Source organism: Molothrus aeneus, chromosome 1 (genome assembly GCF_037042795.1).
Source record: "Molothrus aeneus isolate 106 chromosome 1, BPBGC_Maene_1.0, whole genome shotgun sequence".
NCBI lineage: Eukaryota > Metazoa > Chordata > Aves > Passeriformes > Icteridae > Molothrus > Molothrus aeneus.
This window is the reverse complement of record NC_089646.1, coordinates 113,582,228-113,602,672: the sequence shown is the minus strand read 5'-3', so window position 1 is coordinate 113,602,672 and position 20,445 is coordinate 113,582,228. Positions and strand designations below refer to the sequence as shown.

At 42.8% G+C, this 20,445-nt stretch overlaps 1 protein-coding gene across 1 annotated transcript; it reads right to left on the bottom strand.

Moving 5' to 3' along the window:
* Positions 1-807: 807 nt before the first annotated feature.
* On the bottom strand, positions 808-2,711 carry LOC136554603 (transcription factor SOX-17-like). The gene is made up of 2 exons (XM_066546682.1): positions 2,417-2,711; positions 808-2,142 (listed from the first exon to the last, which is right to left on the bottom strand). Exons 1-2 carry the CDS (start codon positions 2,709-2,711, stop codon positions 1,187-1,189), a joined length of 1,251 nt encoding a protein of 416 aa, XP_066402779.1. The 3' UTR covers positions 808-1,186.
* Between the last annotated feature and the right edge of the window lie 17,734 nt (positions 2,712-20,445).

Below are 20,445 nucleotides of genomic sequence, written 5' to 3'. Positions count from 1 at the left end.
CTCCTCCCCCCGATTTAAGCAATAAACATAATTAATTTATCAGTCCCATCCCAGAGCCTGACTCAGTACTACCATCTAAATAAAAAGATCTTTTTTTTTTCCACCCAAATTTAATTACAGGGTGCCCATTTCTCAAGCATGGAAATATTTCTATCTCTAGACGCGTTGACATCGACGGAGGGATTTCTTTAAGAGAGGAAAGGTGAGGTTCTGGGAGGTAGGGATGAAGGTGCCGCTGTGGCAGAGCGCCGAGTGGGCTGCTCCCGGCCGGCCTCCCCCTTTGGAGGCTCGTGTCGTAATTGTTCACTTACTTTGAATCCTGATTTACAGCTCTTGATCTGCGCAGGGGAGATCGGATACACCGCCAACCCCCCCGCCCCGGCGCAGCAAGGCAGCCACGGCGGCACGAAAGACAATCTGCTCCAGGAGCTGCTTAAACCAGCTCCTATCCACCCGTCCCATCAAAGCATCCCTGTTTCCATTGAAAACGGAGCAAACCCTAACCTACTACAGCAGGCACTTCCCTAGAGATTTTTAACACTTGAAACGTAAAGTGGGTCTTTTTTTTTTTAATCAATCATATTAACTGGCTGTATAAGAAAGCACCAAGGAAGTGGAGAAAAGAAAATAAACCAAGTGCCGGGAGTAGGCAGTTATGGAAGGCTTAAATTTTTTGTCCAGGTGAAGCAGGAGAAACATAGGAAGACTGTCTATGGAAAGTGTGAGAGGACCTAATGCATAGTGCACGGGACACTCACAATAGTTTGAAAGGCAGTAACAACCAATTACAAAGGACGATAAGACCTCTTGGAGGAGTTATCAGAGACCCGTTTTATTATTTTCCCTTTATTGTAAAAGTGCAAAATCATTCTGTACAAATCCATCATATAAAACACAGCATTCTGTAAAACATACAAAAGCATACGGATCTCTAACAAGATCACAGAAATTATATTCTCTGTGTGCCCCAGTATCTTCATTCCATCGCAGCAACAGTTTCAGATATCACAGTCAGACAGTGATGGTAAGACCAGCACCACCTGGACAGCGAGATGGCACATCACCTTTTAAACCTCGAGTAGGTCACAGATACCCTGTCAGTTCTCAAGATTCAAATAAATTACATAAATAGGAGCGGGGCCGGGCGCCTCCGTGCCAGTGTCCGAGCCGGGCCCCAGCGAGCCCCTCACAAGTCGGGGTAGCCGCAGTAGTAGACGGCGCTGCTGGCGTCCGACACGGCCGACGAGATGGGAGCCGCGGCCTCGGGCGCCGACAGCGCGGCCGCCTCGTGGCCGCCGTAGGGCAGCCCCAGCTCGGGCTTGCAGGCGAAGCGCAGGTACTGCTCGAACTCCGTGCGGTCCACCTCGCCCAGCAGCTCCTCCGGCCGCAGCTGCTCCAGCTGCTCCCGGCACGGCGCCGACTCCGGCGGCGGCGACGGCTGCCCCACGGCGCCCGGCGGCAGCGGCGGGCCGCGCCCCGCTCCCGGCGGCTGGCACTGCCCGTAGTAGGCGTGCAGCGGCGCCGGGCAGCCCAGCAGCCCCTGCAGCGACCCGCCCGCGCCCAGCGCCTCCCCGGGCGCCAGGTGCCGCCGCAGCGACGCGCCCGACGGGCTCTCGGACGCCGCTGCTGCTGCTGCTGCTGCCGCCGGGTACTCGGCGGCCGCCGGGTGCGGGCCGTAGCCGTAGGGCACCAGCGCGCACTCCTCCTGCAGCCCCGCCGCGAAGAAGGACGCCTCGCTCTCCGCCGCGTCCAGCGGCGACGGGTCCGGCGTCGGCAGGCCGTAGCCGTCGAACGCGGCGCCCAGCGGCGGACAGTCCCGGTAGTGGCCCGCGCCCGCCGCCGCCGCCGCGTAGCCCTGCTCGCCGTACGCCAGTCCCAGGCCCTCCACGCACATCCTGCCGCCGCCGCCGCCGCCGGACACCTCGCTGCCCAGCCCGGGCCCCGCCGCCGCCGCCGCCGCCGCCTCGGCCAGGCCGTGCTGCAGGAAGCCGCTCTCCACCCGCTTCAGGCGCTTCACCTGCTTCCGCCGCCGCGGCCGGTACTTGTAGTTCGGGTGGTCCTGCATGTGCTGCACCCGCAGCCGCTCCGCCTCCTCCACGAACGGACGCTTCTCCGACAGCGACAGCGCCTTCCACGATTTACCTGCACCCACCGACACCGTCAGACCGCCCGCTCACCCTGCGGCACCCACGCCCGCTCCCGGCCACACCGACACCGCCCCCGCAGTCCGCAGCCCCAGCCCCGCCGTGCCCGATCCTCGCTCGCCCTCGGACGCGACCGCCACGCCGGGGACCCCGGCCCGACGGCCCACAGATCCCCCCGCTCGCCGCCCACAGCCCCGACCCTGAGCTTCCCCGGGCTCCCCGCTCTCCCGGATCCGCCCCACGGGACCCCGCGCCCGCCCGCGCTCGCTCACCCAGCATCTTGCTGAGCTCAGCGTTGTGCAGGTCCGGGTTCTGCTGCGCCAGCCGCTTGCGCTCGTCCTTCGCCCACACCATGAAGGCGTTCATGGGACGCCGGATCCGCGCCTCGCCCTTGCTCCGGCCGCCCGACGGCCCCGACGCCGCCGCGCCGCCCTTCGCCTTCGCCTCGCCCAGCGGGCTCAGCGCCTCTGCCGCCCACGGGCACATGGCCGGCATCATGATGGGCAGCGAGCACCGCCCCTGCACCTGGTCGTCGCTGCTGGCGTAGCCCGCATCGGGGCTGCTCATCTCGCACCGCACCGGACTGGACGGGACGCGCTGCCGAGCGCCGCCAAAGCCGGCAGCTGCGGCCAAAGCCCACACGACACCCTCGGCACTCGGAGCCCGCTCGCTGCTGCCAGAGCCCGGCCCGGCCCGGCCCTATTTCAGCCGCGGCGCGGCCAATGGGGCGGCGGGGGCGGGCGCGCAGCCGGACGGCGGCCGTGGCTCCCGCGGCGCTGCCCCGCGGGGCGGCCCCCGAGGCTCCTCCCGGCCCGGCCCGGCCCGGCCCGGCACCTGAGCGCATCGCGGGCCCCGCCGCGGCCAGCGCTGCCCCCGCCCCCGCGGGGGGACCCTGCCGGCTGTGCCTCGGGGCACCGGCAGCGCCTTCGGCAGCGCCACCGGCATCAGCCCTGCCCTCCGCAAGGGCCGCGCAGAGCGGCCCACGGGGCCGGGCGCTAAGGGACATCCCTGAGCGCAGCTGATACGAAAGAGGGGAAAGGGACAGAGTATTTACAGTAGTATATCCTGTAACACTCTGAGAGGCACAAGCGGCTTCTCCTGCAGGCAGATTTGGGATGTAGCTTGGTAATGGGAAGACATGTCATCATCTCTGCTTCGCACTTCAGCTTCTTACCCTCTAGCGCTACCTGAGCATATTTCTCCTTGTAAGCCTATGAAAGAGCTCAGCTCCCCGGACAGCAGGATGCTGAACCCATAGTAAACCCTATGATACATATCCTCTCTCTTTTTTTCATACTTCCTAATACAGTTATTCAGTGTCTGCCAAAAGCATAAATATTCCTTGTAATTATTATTAATACGTTGAACTTTGCAGTACTCATTTCTTGTGGCATTACGTTATCAGGATTTCTCTGATTTGCCCAAATAAATAAACTGTAATTACAAACTGATGTTTGAAAAATGTCCATCGCTTCAGAATAAATAGAATTTTATCTCAGCACCTTTTATGGTCTCCTTTGGCATACAAACTAATGTAGAATACGGAGTTTTCATGGACTTTGGTTAATATTTGCATTGTTATGTGGTGCTATTAAATGCATCAATGCTTATTTGAGAAACTGCTCAGCTTTAAACTGAAGATCAAAGGGGTTTGTTTTGTTAAGGACACCTTTGTTTGGGTAGCCACTTTGATCAAATAAACCAATATTGTGAGAATTCTCGCTGAAATTAAATGAATGAAGTCAGAATAACCATTAACGTATTCTAACATTGAATTTCCTGTTTCGCACAACGTAAAGCTTGCTCCTTTACACTTGACGGACAGATGCTTTAAAAAGAAGAGATCGCAGTAGCAGAGCTGCCAGGGACTTACACAGGTGAAGAAAATTTCCCAGACATTTTTATATTTAGCTTCCTGCTCCCTACAGCTTTTTAGAGATTATAAACCAGCTATATGTTTCCAACATAATAGTATAGCATATTTTCCCTGTTGCAAGTATAGCATATTTATCCCTGTTGCAAAACTATTACCAAAAGACTGATATCTGCCTAAACCAAACCAAAAAGTTTTCATTTTCTTTTCCTACATTCAAACACTCGTGCTAGTCCAGCATAGAGGCAGCGATTCAAACAACCCTGCTTTTAGTCCTTATATTACATGCTCTAAAAAGCAGCAGAGGTGAAAAACAGTGATCCTACATATATGTGTGTTTAAATTAATCTCAAACTAGTATATAATAGCGCCATTCCTGCAAAAGTATTATGCACTTAGAATTGATTGTAAAATAAATTAACGGTGACGCTGCGCTTGCAAAAGCTGACCGTCAGCTCAGAACTGGCGATAACCAGCAACACTCGTCGGGAATAAAGTGCTTTTTCACTCGTTTTTAGTCCAGCGCTTTTGGGACACTACCTTAGGGCACACCTGGGCAAGGCTGGCGTACCAATGGCTTTAGTTTTATGGCTGAGGTTGTGACATTTCCCGACCCGACGTGCCGGGACTCAGAGCCCTCAATCCCAGGCCAGCCGCCCCGAGAAAGGTCACGCACGGACGCACGGCCGATACCCAGAGAAAATTCTGAATTAAGCAGTATCAGAATCGTGTTTAAAGAAAACTCATGCGTGAGGAAAGCGTGTGTATTTTTCCCTGCGGATAACAGAGTACTCAGCTGAGGGAATAAGCAACAAGCCTTCCAAGCAAAACAGAACTCCAGTAGGCAACAACGCGCTGCTCTAAGGGAGCCGGTCCGTTCCCATTGCTTCCCAGAGCAGCTCCCAGCTCACGCCGCATTACTGACTCGGACAGGACTAACCAACTAGGAGTTTAAACCGTAGGAGAGAGTATTACCTTTTTTTAACCAGTTGATCGTGTTAAAACGCCAAATTTTCCCTTTCGCTCTAATTAGCAGAATTGAGCCAAGCGAAAAAATCCCGTAGGGGCTTTTACTGAAAAAGTTCAGCGAGTAGAGGGACTGCTTGCACATAAAGCTTGCAGCAATTTTTAGGGCTGTCACTTTCAGGAGAAAGGAAAATGTTTTTCTGTATAATGAACATGAGGTAATAAACTAAGCAACTACAGTTGACTTTGTTTGGGAGATTTGTTGAAACCGTTTCTACAGCTCATTGATCTGGGATCAAAGAAAGAAAGGTGTGTTTTGAATCTAAGCCGAGAAAGTAAAAGCTCCGTGGTTTGTACAGAAAATGTTGGCAGTTTGTGACCCTTCAAGTGCCCCTGGTGTTATAGACAGATTATCTCCCTTCTTTTCTAGCGTTTTGTTTTGGCTGTTTAGGTATTTTCGAATTGTAACTCTAAAACACGCAGCGCTGCGCTGCTTCTCGGTCCAGTCGCTTAGACTTCACTTCCCCGCCGCGTTTAAGAGGGAGCTTCTTCTGACACTCCTGAAACCTTCGTGGTCGCACGACTCCTGGGGTCATTCGTTAACTTTCCCAACCTAACAATGCCACCGAGAGTTCATCCTTCTGATTTATTGACCTTTTAAACCCGCCGGTACACAGCGCGGGGGCGCGGAGTGGGGATCCTCCGGCGAGAGCTGTGTTTCTATTTCAGGTCCATTACAGAATGCGGTGTTGGAAGTGGTGCTCCCAGCGTTATCAGAGCCGACCACAAATGCCACATGAAAAGCAGCAAACATCCGGAGGGTTTCCTGCAAATCGAGCAGTTTCCCAAGACAAGAGCCTCTTTAAAAAAAACGTGTATTTAAAGACAGCACACTATGCCTCTTTAGAGCGATTCAAAACCACTAAATGAAAGCAGCCGAGCCCGACAGCGCTGCATAGTACAAGAAATCTCCCCGAATGAAGACTTTTTGGGACTTTGCGTTAGGAAAGTGAATTTATTGCAAAGGCCCTGGTCAGGAAGGATCCACTATTGAATGGAAAAAAATATCAAAACCTCAAAAATGCGAAATATCCCTTTCAGCAACTCTAACTCTGGAAACACCATTAATTACTTTACAGAAAAATAATAGTCCCCAGCATCTTCGCCTGCCTCACTTTAATCTGCAAGTTGCTTTCCAGCAAATGCACACAGACCCGAGGAAAGCTTGAGGCTCCAGCTGCCCTCAGCATCCGAAGCGGAGCCGCTTGGCTGGAATCGCGTCCCGTCGCCGCGGGCTCGGGGACGGGCACTTGCCTGTGGGACAGCACGGCCGCGCACAGCGAGCTCCCCGCATCTGTGCGCGCCTGCTTGGGGGGTGTTAAGCAGCGCTGTCCCCGCATTTTAGGACTGGAGGGAGTCCGGCGGGGGGAGCGGGACGTGCGCGACTCCCATTGCCAGGTAAGAGCGCTTCGCTCCCGGCGGACACGAGCGAGGTCCCCCCGCCAGGTGAGGTGCCCGGCCGGCAGGCTGGGCCAGGCCTGGACCCCGCTGCTGCCCCTTCCCCCGGCGCTGCCGCCGGCCCCCCTCGGGAAGGGGGAGCCCTCCCGCAGCCCCTGGATGCCGAGGGGAAGCGGGAAGTCTGAAAGGGGCTGGAGAGAAATGTGCATTTATCTGCACCGGGCTCAGCAGCAACCAACCCCCCTCCCGCGGTAGGGCAGGGGTTGCTGTGTTTCCCTTTGGGCAGGCTCAGCCCTGGGTCTGGCGAGCTCACAGGAGAAAGGAGAGCCGTGGACTACCGTCCTGTCTCCCTCATCCTTTTTTCTCGGTGCTAGGAAATACATTCTTTACACATATACATATGCATACATCTCGCCATCTATCGTTCTTTCAACTGCATGGTGCCATGTACCATGCCTGTGATCAGAAAACTTCCTGGTCTGAAGGAAATGGCTTTTCAATGAAGTTAATGGTGAATTCTGATGGAACACGTCCCGGAGGACCTGCAGTGCAGGAGAGAGCCTGGACCGCGGCTTCTCCTAGGAATGGGTTAACTCATCTCCCCGACGTGGCTGCTTGGGCTGGGCTCTAAGGCGCCCGGAACGCCCTCCCTGCCCCCTTCTGAAGGCAGAAACCAAACGGAACCAGTGGGAAGGGACATGATTAACTGAGTGCTCCGTACTTCTGTAATGCCTCTTCCAGACCGACAATATGTGGACCCAAACAAAGTTTGAATGACATTGAAATAACATTATTTTCACGAGTAAAGCATAGAAGTGACACTTCTCTCAGACCACTAACAGCATAATCTGGACCTAAGTCTCATCACCCTTTATACGAATAAATTTACATACTTATTTAATATAAAGATAAATTAATGAGACTAATATCACACACCTGTTGCATATTCCTTTGTCAACAGTTTGATTACATGAGTTTCCAGCTTCATTTTGACTTCTGTGCCCTTTGGTTTGAGAATGAGTTGCATAGACCATGGAGCAGTACAGTAGCTGAGACCAGCCTACACTTGAATTTCCAAGAACAGAAGTCCTGTTACTTTAAATATTTAAGTATATACAAGTCATTAAATAAAATTATTAAAAAAAAAAAGAATGCTTTATACAATGCTGGACCCACTCCAAAAGTTCAGAGATCTGATTTGACCTAGGCAATTTGGCCCAGCCTCTGTATTTATGCTGGTTTTATGTCAGTGGAGCTACTGCTAACTTGTTTTACTCTAAGATTTATTCTTACATGCTAGATACCAAAGTGATGGACTAGTCAAGGACAAGTCATATAACTGTAGAATTAAAAAGCTGACCTCAGCCACACTGAAGTGAAAAAAAAAAATGCTTCACTGGCATCACTCAGCTCCTAGAATATTCTTAATACAGCCAGAAGACTGAATATCACAGATAATCTCTAGATGATGGGCTTTACACTATGCATAATGCTATTACAGTCTTGTAATATATATCTATACATTGCTTTATTTAGTAGGCAGAAGTATTTTACAGTAGTTTCAAAGGGTGAAGTTCTTTGTCTTAGCCTGAATAAAAGTGTTTTATTATACAAATGGAAAGTAGCTGGGCTTGTAACTGGGCAGTTACTTCTAACATGCTAATTACTTATTGTCACAGAAGAGATGATCAGTGATTTAGCATAAGGAAATAATCCTATGTTAGCTGTTTAGCAGAAGTAAGTTAGAAGCACTAATAAAAATACTAAATGAAGACTAAATTCAAACATCAACATCTTCCCATTTGTAGTTCTGATGAATCAGCTGTGATGAGCAGGTAAGATCAGACAGAAATTAAGAGTGGATTTAGATCCTCAACAACACAAAAGATGGGAAAACCTTTTTCCAAAATGGACAATATGATACATTTATTTTAAAATAAATTCATAATCACTGAAATTAGAAGCAATGTTAATGCTGTTTAAAAATACCTGTTCTGTTACCTGACCAAAATTCTTTATAAGCAAAATGTAGGAATACAAAATTTTATATTGATTAGCAAATAAAAAAACCCAAATTGTTTAAAGTTTTAATTTTCAAATGTGCCCAGTGGAAATGTTCTGGACTTTCATTATATCTTTGCAATTGCATTCAGTGACTAAGTGTACAACAGATGACACTTAACATTTATTTAGTTAAATAAACCACAAGAAAAAGACCTCACTCATCAGGCAGTTGGAAGGTTTGAGAAATTAGTTTGGTTTAATTTCTTGAGAGCTGCAGCTGTTTTGTCTTATGATATTTGTTTTCTTTGAGTACTCTTAATGGAGAAAGTGATTTTTCATTTTCATATTCATTATTTTCTTACAAAGTTTATTAATATTAATTAAAATCTCAATTAGGTTCCATTTAAATACAATTTAAAGTTGTAGATTATAACAAAAAGACATCAGTACATCTTCCAAATCCAAAGCAGTCAATCTGATCATGTTTCTAACACTGCCACACTGCAGTGCTTTCACTGACACACATCTGCTTTCTCTACTGGGCACAATGAAATCTACAATTTCTCTGCCTAGAACAATTAATATTCAGTATTCTGAACACCTTTGACTGCCACTGAGCTGTGAGAGAGGAGGAAACAGCCCCTCAAGGGATCATGCCTGGCACAAGAAGTAACAACATAAAAGAGACAGCTAAGCTTCACAAACCTCCAAGCTACAATGAACAATGCGGGTGGGTGGTTTTTTTTGATCCAGTCATTATTTCCTGGGCTTGAGGTGTGCTCAGAATTGCCTAGCTGCAGTTCAGCAGTCACACCTATTTCACTTGCCTGGCCTATTTCTGTTTGAATAAAACCCAAGGCTGAAAGTCCCCTTTCCTCTTGCTTTGTCCCCTTAACATCACATTTTTATCTTCACAACACCCTTTGAAGGGTATTTACTGAAAGGATGAGAGAGTGGTTATCACACAGAACTGAAAACTTAAAAAAAGAAGACCAGGAATTTCAATAAAATTTCTCTGTAGCTAGATCAAGGACTAGAGATCCTCACTCCTACTGCAAACAACCTGCAAGATCTAAGACGATTTCTACCCAGCTATCTCCAGTTTACCTGTTCCATTAAGATAGGATGCCTGTTTAACTGAGTTCTAGATGAAAGTTGCATGAACATGCAATTTAGAAACCTTGCCTCAATGACAAATTTTATGGCCTTTTCTGTTTTTTAAAAATTAGTCAAGTCTTGTTTAGGAGACAGTTTATGTAAATGCACAGTGTCAACAGACCTCTACCATCACAGCCTGGAGAGGTTTGAATTGAAGAAGCAAGGTGGATTTCTAGACAATTTTAATTTCTGGGTTTACATGTGTATAAATACACTTGCCACAAAAGGACTGCGTATTCATGCTTCTTTGGTTCACATCAGCAACCTGCAAAAAGAAAAGGTAGTCAGTCACTCAGCACAGGGTGAAAGGAAAAATACTTAAGAAATATTAACCAGCTACAGAGGCCAGAGTTGGAACTGAAGCACACCAAAATTATCTGACACAATTGTAATACCTAATATTCCATAGGCATCTCTTTGCAGCAGTCTCCTAGCCTTCCCTCCCAGCTGTGAAAAGTTGCAAGATTTATATCCAAGCCCTCTGCTGCTCCAGGAAATCAAGATGATGAGTGTTGACAGTTGCTAGGAACACATTTTATGTCAGTACATGCAAGTGCTCAAGCACCCTGAGAATACCACTTGATAACAAAATCTGAGCTAAGACAACCCAAACCACGAAGGGAATTCAGTTGACAACCACTCAACCACTCACCAGAGGGAGCCCATTTTCCCCAAAAGCCGATATTTGTAGTACAGCCAACCTGCTGGGTCCTCAGAACTACCCCGTTAAAAACTCTACAGCTGCTGGGAGGAGTAGCTGCCAACTAAGGGAGGCACACGGACATACTGTGAACAGGAAAGGACAGAGTGTAAAGGGTTTTTGTAGCTGCTTGATTAGTTCTTTCTGCAGCACAAAATGTTCTTTATTGAAGAAGTTGCTACATTAGAGTTTCAAATGGAATGTGTCTGGGAGAAACCAGTTACGTATCTGCAGCATGTCACTGACAAAGGTGATTTTATACTGTCCTAGGTAGGCTTCTTGTTACTATTTGTTAGACTGTATTTGTGATACATTGCCATTGAACACTTTAAGCCAGGTTCTTGCAAGAAAACTATTGCTTTTTCAATAGAAAGATTAAGTTTTTTTCAAAGACAGACCCTTCTCACTTTACCTCTCCTCAAGGGGAGAATCAGCCTTCTAACATATTAGTGTACCTCATACATTCTTTAAAGTCCAGCTGTAAAGCTTTAGTAATATAATTTGCATTTCAATTAGTACAGAATTAAGTCTGAGCTCATAGCTAACATTGGAACATGTCTTGCTCAGGAAGGACCTGCAGCTCCTTCCAGGGCCAGACTGTGTGTGCACACAATGTTTGGAACAGGGCATGATGCAGAGGTCCCTTGGCAGCTTTCAGAACCTGGCAGAGCCGTAAAGGTGGAGGGGTTTTTTTTGTGTGGCTGGGTGGTTTGATTTTTTGGTTTGGGTTTTTGTTAGTTTTTTTTTTTTTAATCTTTAGCCAGGTAAACAGAAGATCCGTTTAGCAGCAAAACTCCCCTGCTGCCTATCTAAACAGGAAAATCTTGCTAGTGAAGACATAGCTACATCAGTAAGCACGTGCTTCTGGCACTAGAAGATTATCTACAGTTTCATAGCTTCTGATATCTGTCTTTTCCTTTCCTTAATATCATGAGATATTATTAAATTACTACTTTCACTTCTGGAGTCTTCTGAGTTAACGTTTTTTTCCTAATTACTGAATAATGCATTTCCTCAGCACTTTTCACAGATACTGTGAGGCAGCAGTCAGTAGATGTCACAGCACAGACCTGAACTACTGATAAGTAAAAATCAAGCCCCATTGATTATTTCCCTTCCAAAGAAGGCATATTTGTTGGTGCAGTCACGTTTAAAATTTCCCTTTCAGGTTTGCAATAGTGCAGCCACACATTTTTTGCCTCTTGTCAGACTAATTCAATAGCAAAATCCAAGCAACAAAAATTTGATCTGGGTAAGTAATTATACTACATAAGTTGCTGATTAATAGCTGTACAATTTTTTTTTTAACTAATTCTCAGAATTTTCTTTGCAGTCTGTATCTTCAGAAACATCCTGAAATACAGCCAGCTGATTTTTATTTAAAGGTTTGATTACAGAACTCAGGCTGGGTCTATAACCTATTTTTGGAAAGGTTCCACATTAATGGGGACTCACTGGTCCATCATAGATACTGAATCTCAACACAGCACTGGCTAGACACCAGCCTACCAGAACTTCACTTTACCAAGTTAATCTGAGGTTGAAACAAGAAGATAAAATAAAGATATTGACATACTCAATTACATATGGGAATGAGTATAGAATCTGGAAATCCCTTTGTCAGGTGCATACAGCTTTTTGGCTCAGAAGAGCTCTTGGTGTTAAGCACACACAAAATGGTAAAATATTCCACAGGCAGTCTTTAAAATAAAGAATTCTGTTACAGATCTTTTGGTGGCATGATTACTAATTTTATGCATGTCTTTATAAACCACGGCCTTTTGCGTCACTATCTCAACAAATTAAATTTCAAATTTCCTGTTTCAAAATTTCCTTGGCTACTTCTGCTCATAGTTACCTCTAAGTGATTAGTAAGCATGAATTATTATCTAAAGAGAAAAATTACTCACACCCATTTTTCCTCTGCTAGTGATTTTCCATAAAACAGAAATTCGAGAAATCTGTATTTGAAAACTGATAGATTGTGATACAGGTTCAGATGCTCTATGAAACAAAAGATTTCTTGCACAGCCTTTGACAAAACACTTTCCCATCTTACTACAGGTGTATTTTTACATGTTGAATTGATTGGATTAAAATCATAGTGACCAGAAGAGGTATAGGATATGTATATTTTCTTTTAGTACTATAGTAGAAGACTAACAGGGCTTTTAGTATAATGCTATAAGCAGTGAGCATTTAGATAGCTGCAATGACACAGTTTACAAAAACTTCTAATGTACTACTGAAGTATACAGACATCCAAGATATATATTTAATTAGGATTAAAACAAATTTTTTGTTATAAAGACAAATACACAGATTGCTGATTATTGGCAGCTTTCACAAATGAGATTATTGCTCATCTTTATCCACACAACAAGAGTTTATAGGTTCACATGTATTTAATGTGATTTCATGCACAGAATAACCATGCATTAAAGAAATTATTTTTATAGTTGTAGATCAGAATCTGTCCAAAAATACTGAGATAAGAGGTGAGTAGAAAGGCATAATTGTATGACAAAATTTGATAGAGATACTGTGAAAAAATACTTTTCCATCTCTGCAAATACTAGTGATATAACTTAGTCACTAATTAATTTAATGTCTTTTAACAGAAAGAATTTAAATAATAATGTGGATTAAATACAGTACTTGGCACCAAAAGTAATTTGGGCATTCCACTGGGAAGATCACAAAGTGTTCAAGGTTGCATTTTAAATTTCCAGCCAGAATCAATATATGTATCCTAGTTGTTTTACAAGTGTAATACATTCACTAGGGAAAATTTTCTTTCAAGAACTAATAATTATCCACTGTTCTGGTAAAAGTAATTTAAAAATGGATAACCAGCTTGAATCTTTAAAGAAGGGTTAGATGTTAGGTTAACAGTATTAGGATGATTCTCCAGAAAGTAACAAATCAAAATCAATTCTATAAATTTCACAACAACAAACTATTAATAACCCAAAGTTCTTGATTTCAAGTATTTAAGTCTTTTTTCTGGTTAACCTAAGAGGAGGAGCTCTCGCCACTCCTCAGTTCTATGGAATAACTGCAAGTGTAACTGAAAAATTATCCAGGAAGGAAGAAGCTGATTTCTACCATTTCAGAAGATTTCCAAGGGTCTACAACTGAGCAGACCAAGATCACAGAAGCAGCTGCAGCTTCAACTTTGTCACAAGTCAAATGACCATTATATTAAGAAATAAAGCAAGACTCAAGGAGATAAACACTCCTTGAGAATGCCTACGTGACTGAAACACTAGATGACCAACTAGAAGTGATGTTTTATCAGGCCTCTGCTTACTGCTCCTGCCTTGTAACTAAGGACATTCAAAAAAAAAGGATTCATGCCTTTTGTTTCTAACCCAGTTTTTTTTTTATATCATCTCACTCCAAAGGGCACTTAAATACTATTTTTCACCCAACACATCTTTACAAAGATATGTCAGCATTACTGACACTGTTCTGGACCTTTGGGAATTCAGGACAAACAAATGTTCTAGCTAACTTGTCCAGAGTCACAACAGAGCAGAAGGCAGCCATGGATCATGTGCCTGTCCCTTTCTCTTCTCCAATTTTAAGCATAGTTCCATGCTGAACTAAAAGGGACTGGCTTTAGGCTCCCTTTCTCCCACATTCCTGTTAAAGCTCTGGCAGAATCAGAGCATCATTAGGAGTCTTTAGCAGATTTGTCTTTGGTAGGGTGCCTGGTCAGTGATTAGCAATAACAGGTTGATCACAGACAATTGGGAAAAGAGTAAATCAAAAGAAACTGAGTCATGAGGAACCCAAACCTTTATTTCTACTGAGCATCCTGTGAGCTGTTCTGAACTGCTGCTTAACTCTCCTTTCTTTTAAGCTTAATTACCTTTTTCCATATTGAGGCTAGAAAACTGCTAAGTTGCAAACAATGCACATGGAACAAAGATGGCATTACATGTTATATATACACTATAGGATTTAAATAACTATTTACTGTATACTACATTTGACTATATAACCAGTACTAGTGTACCTATTTTTTCCATTATTTTCACTACAAAAAGCACAATGGCAAGCTGAACACTGATTTTAAAACTGTACTGACATCTCTAATTACAAGAAAAGCAAACTAGCAAATAGTGATTAGTCAGCTAAGTTTTTGTAGTTACACTACTACTGCTGTCTAAGTACTGCTGAATAAGTATGGGTAAAATTCCAATTTAGATAATTTCTTTTGGCTCCTTATGGTTTTGTTTACACAGTGACTTCATACTGCCTTATTTCAGGCTCTTAATTAAGGGATTTGAAATAGTTTGTTAGAGATAAGTAGGGAGAACCCCCAAGAAAAAAAAAAAAAGGTGTCTTTTTTTTTATTTTGCATTTGTAAACTCTGGGTAGTTCCAGTTGTGAATTACTAGATTACAGTTATATCCCCCTTCCAAGCAACAACTACATACAACTACATATAAAGTGTTCTTTACATAAAATTTGCACAGAAATGTTGAATACTTCCTCTATTAATAAGTACAGTAATTAGAGATACATATGTTGTCTGCACTAAGTTTCACAGGTATCTTTTTTCCTCAATAGCAAAACTTACATAGAGAAGAATTTCAACAGTAAATTTTTATACTTATTTTCTTTGCAAAAAAAACCAATCAGAGATTGTTTATCAGTGGTTCACTATCAAAATTGGAAGGATTTCTAGACTAAAGTTTTATATGGATCAACCAGTTGTAAAAATAAACTTTTACCAAGTTGATTAAAGAGGGTTTATATTTATTAAACTTACAAACTTCCACAAAGTGAGGAGGAGTGTAAGGAGATTTCAGAACATGACTAATTAAAATTATCTTGAAATTTACACAGATGGCCTAAACATAGTATGATAAAACTCAACATGAACAAATTCAAGGTATTTTAGTAAGGCTGGAATAATCTATATGAAAGATGAGAAACACATAATTAAGAATCAATAAGAAAGAAAAAAGTCTTGAGGGGTAATTGTAGATGGCAGGTAAACACCAGCCAAGAACATCATGCTGCTGAAAGGAAAAGAAGATAAAAAAGCCACCACACTGGGCTAGGTAGCTATGCATGCTCTCTCTAGGCTCTGAAGCAACATTCAAATAGACAAGTTTTCACCTCTCTAGATAGCTGATTCAGCTTAGATTAATATCTACTGAGGGTAGGTCAGAAAATCATTACAGAGTTAACCTGCATTAGGAAAAATTTAGCTGTAATGATAAGAAAAATGTTTCAAAGAAGCTGAAGACGGGGAAGTGTTGGAATATATTGCCTATGGATAAAGCATTCCAGTTTTTATAAACAGAGATCAAATACATCTTAAAATCAAGCTGGCAAATATCTGTTAAAAATGGCACACCCACAACTGATTTTGCTTCAGGTCACAGAATCACAGATGGGTTGAGGCTGGATGGGGCCTCTGGAGGTCACCTGGTCCAACCCTCCTGCTGGAGCAGAGCCACCCAGAGCCAGTTCAGGGTAGAGACTGCACAGCCTGTCTGAGCAACCTGTGAGGGGGAAGACCAGTCAGCCCCTGAAGTTCCTTCTAGCCTTTAGTCTTCTGAGTGAAATAAAAAATGAAAAAATATCTTAGTATTTATCTTTCATTTTAGAACTTGCTAATTTATCTTCATTTATATTTAAATCATTATTTTACCATTTCAATATCATAACACAGCCTTGTTCATTTAGGGATTGGAAAAGGAACATTTCTAAAATAAAACAGAATAAATAGATTTTATACCCAGGAATTAGGTAAACAATCTCTTGGCAGTATTCCTCTTGAAAAAACATTGCAGCTGTCCGGTTCTGATTTTGCATTGCATGCTCTGATCGTGCTACTTCTTCCTAGTTTAATTTTCAACCTCTGCATAACGTACATTAGTCCCATTGGTCAGCCTTGTGATGAAGATAAGGCAGATGTTCCAGTCAGCCTCGATATCAAGTGCCTCATGAGGTACTAAGTATTTCCAGTGAACAGAGCAGAATAAGTCTTTTGCACACACATATTACTAATTGCTCACTCAAAAAAACCCCAAATATTTTAAGTTATAAGGGCAACACAAAGTAAGTATATTCTGAAAACTTTATTTTTCAAATGAGTTTCAAGGATTTTTTTCTAAATTTATTGTTGAAGTTGAAACAGTTAAAATCAATACTCAAATGTGAAAACCATCCCAAAGAGAAAATGACAGAAATATCTTTCAAGGAAATGTACAGTTTTTTTCCCCCATTTAATAGTTCAGAATGATACAGGTTTTGTATTGACCTTGCAATTTATATGTAAGTACCTGACAGGTGACAGGTAAGTAACATCTCTGTAAGCATCTCTATCCTACCATCGTTTTGTTTTAAGACACACTGCTACATCCCAGAATACCTTTCCTAAACAAACTCCAGAAAGTAAATACTTAAGACAATAGCAAATGAGGGGTGAATGAATGTAAGAACATCAAAGGTTCTTTGAGGGAGCTGAACCACAAGAGAAGCTTTGAACCCAGGTTAAAATGTCACAGGGTGCTACCTGAGCACTGCATTTATCAATTTAATTCCTTCAGAATCAACAAATAAACTTTGTGACAGAGATAAAGAAAATTTAAACCTCTGTTTCTTAAAGCTGTCTTTGAAGTTACCTTATACCTTAATGTATAACTACCATTTTAAACACACATTTTGGAACAGTTAAAAAAATTCTCAGCAAAGTAATGAAAAGATGCAACCATATTGAGTCACAGACACAACACCTCTCAAAAAGCCCAATTATCATCAAATGGTAAAATAACAGTAAAATTAATTTTCATGTTATTAAGAATATTGGGAAATAGGTACCATTTTTCTGCTCAAGTTGTGCATCCCACTTTCCAAGATGAACAGCCACAGGCATTAAATACAGAACAATATCTAACAAAGTAAATAACACTTAAGAAATTAATTTAATGAGAAACAGCACTAAAAAATAGTCCAGATCTATCAGCCAACTTTTTAAAATAGGACTCTAAAACTGTGTCTATGAATCTGAATATTAGTAGCCAAAGCCTCATTTGCATTAGTATCTGTACTTAAAAATATTCCTTTCACTGGTACCAGTTCTATGTATAGTAATGCACAACTGAGAAGTACTTCTAAAGGTCTCCCCCACAAAATCACACCATTTACTGAGGTATCAAAACAATTTTTTTTAATGTGTTAAGTCTTGAAGGAATCCTGTCCCATGAAAAGCACTGACTCAGACCCTCCCTGTTCACACAGTGGAAGGATGGGCAGACAGCCCTAGTTATTGTTTTTCTTTTTCTTTTTTTTTTTGATCCCCTCCACTTTGACATTGTCTGAACTGCAACAGACAAAAATACCAGCTTCTGATGTACAATGAAGAGGGTGAGGAAAGGGAAGGTCAGCTTTCTCATGCTTCCCATAATTAGAGGAATCCAAGGAAAAAAAAGTGGCCTGTGATGATTTAGCTGTAAACTGGAAAATTTCTCATTTTTCAGAAGATGGATGCATAGGAATAACTATGATGGAAGATTATAGTGGCATTCAGGATGTTGTTGACAATTTCAAAAGGATACTAACTTGATTTACTGTATAGAAATTTCTAGGGAGACTTTTTAGTTCTCTTAAAAACAAAGAGATTTGTTTGGGTTTGGTTTTTTTTTGCTGTTGTTTTTGTTTGGGGATTTTTGTGTTGTGGGTTGTTTTTGGGGGTCTTTTTGGTGTTTTGTGGGTTTTCTTTTTTTCTTTTGATTTGGGTGGTGTTTTTGTTTTTGTTTTGGGGTTTTTTGGGTATTTTTTTTACCCAGAGCACACCAAGAATGCTTCCAAATATTTGTGAGTGCAGCAATTTAAAAAAGTTCTGGTAATAGTTGTAGTCTTAACAGCTCACTGCTATACTTAGGCAGGTACATTCACAGCATAAGTCATTGCTTTTCCCACTTTCTAAAGAGACCAATGTCACAGTCCACATAAAAAACATGGCTTTGGCCAAATCCTTTGACTTTATGTTTGAATTTTATTTCAGCCTACCACCCTCAGTTATTTGGAATCAAGTCAGTGATGAGTTTGACTGCAAAGAATATCTCAAATACACAACAGCTATTGCTGAAAGTGACACTGAAACAGCACATTTATGGAATTTTGTTTATTTTACACCAGTATGGGAATAAGAAAACACACACTGCATCTTTGAAAGAGTGAAGGGAGCTCAGTGTCCCACACAATGAAATGTAGAAGATTAATTCCCAGCAATAGTTCTTAAAGGACATGGCTAATTTCTCTCAAGCTGTAGGAGTACCATGGTGGCCCAGAGTAGGGTACAGATAATTTCACTTTATAGGCTGCTATGCTCAAACACCCTTTCCCTGGAGCTCCCCTGTGCTTGTCTATGACCAAGCACAACATGAAGTATTTGGTAAGAGATTTACAAAAAAGAGTGCGAAAATGGAACAGTAAAAAATCCACAGGATTTATTTTCTAGTAGGTATTAGTACAGGAGAAGTTTACAGAAGATTCTGTTTAAGGAGCAGAAATCACAGAGTTATACAAACAGAAAATATTTTCTGCAAGTATCAAGGAGCCTGACAGGTCAAGACTCTGCAGAAGTCTTTCAGCTCTGCTTCAATAAATGTTATACTCTAACATATACAAGATTATGAAAAACAGCTTTTAACTTGGACCCCCACGATCAAATGCTGCCTTCTTGAGCTCTGACAAGCTTTATAGTTGGTATGATTTTCTGATAAAGAACTTTTTCTGAGGTTGTTTAAGCGAGAGATTATTGAATTTTAATCCAAAGAGTTTATGAACAATATATGTACATTCCTCCTTCAGAAATACCTGGCAACAATGTTGTACAGCAATTCCAACCAGACTATCTGCATAAAAGATAAGCAGATTTAGCCAAACATGCTTTTATCCAGGATTGCAATGCATACACAGAATCCTGAAAAACTTCCAGCTTCAGGAATTTGCTGTTTATTTTGGAGCACCTATATCATATTTTGGAGCACCCATATCAATAGCATCAAAACTCACCACAAAAGTACCAACTGCTCTTCTTTTCTGACAAAATTGAAAAGGAATGTTTTGCTTTTAAATCTGAGGAGGAATAAAATAAAAGGAAATGAAAATGAGCTATCCACAGGATAAGTTAACAAGAATCCAACTGTTAGCTTACAGAGCCTTTAATTTTTGCCACGACAACAATTCTAGGATGTTTTCATGCCTGGAAAATTAAACTTACTCTGCATATTTGAAGGGAAAATTCTGTCAATATCATTCTGTGTCTTCTAATAGATCCTAACCCTCTTATCTCAAAATCTTAATTTGAGTTCAAGGTGTGGGATCTCAGCACATCATTCCTGATGTTCAGAGATGCCAGGAGAACCCTTGGGGGTCTCGAAAATCCTGGAATGTTGCCAAGAGTGTCTGGTGGCTTGATTTTGATCCATCCACAGAAATAACAAGAGTTTGAGGACAAGAGAATCACTTTAGAGTAAAAGATGTAAAATAGACACATTTAGAAAGTGAAATATAGATTTTAAGGTTTTTGGGTACAGGGGGGTTATGGAGACAAGATGGAGGGATCAGGGCGTGTCTTGTCCTTCTTCTTCCTTCTTCTTGTCCTCCATCTCCTGTGGTGATGTTGGCATTTGGGGATTGGTTTATGGTGAAGGTTCACTTGCCAACATGGGTGAAAAGCATTGGGAAATAAAGGTAAATATTGTGTACGTAGATATTAGTATAAAAAGACATGACCGCCCCGTGGGTGGTCAGAGAGTGCCTGTGACTGCTTGCAGATCAGACCTCTGTTGAGCAGACAGAAAATTTTGTAGATAAGAAATAATAAACAACCTGAAGACCGAAAAGCTGAAGAGTCCAGACTCATCCTTTAAAACGCGTGCCACCCAAGAACCACACTACTCGTGTCGGGGCAGAGACAGACAGCCGAACCCGACACAAGGTGCTGTTAGCACTAAATAAAACACAAAAATGATGTACTAAAAAAATGATGCACTAAATTGATGCACTAAATAAAACAGGTTTGTTTTTAAAATGGAGTCACATCTACTAAGCAAGGAAAAAAAAGGATGCAAAAAGGTACATGTGCTTGGCTGACAGGTACATGGCTG

Excerpts from the sequence above, each read along its gene's own strand:
- LOC136554603 (XM_066546682.1), bottom strand. The coding sequence starts at position 2,711 with ATGAGCAGCCCCGATGCGGGCTACGCCAGCAGCGACGACCAGGTGCAG. Across the intron at positions 2,143-2,416 it reads TGAGCTCAGCAAGATGCTGG|GTAAATCGTGGAAGGCGCTG; the intron begins GTGAGCGAGCGC and ends CGGTGGGTGCAG.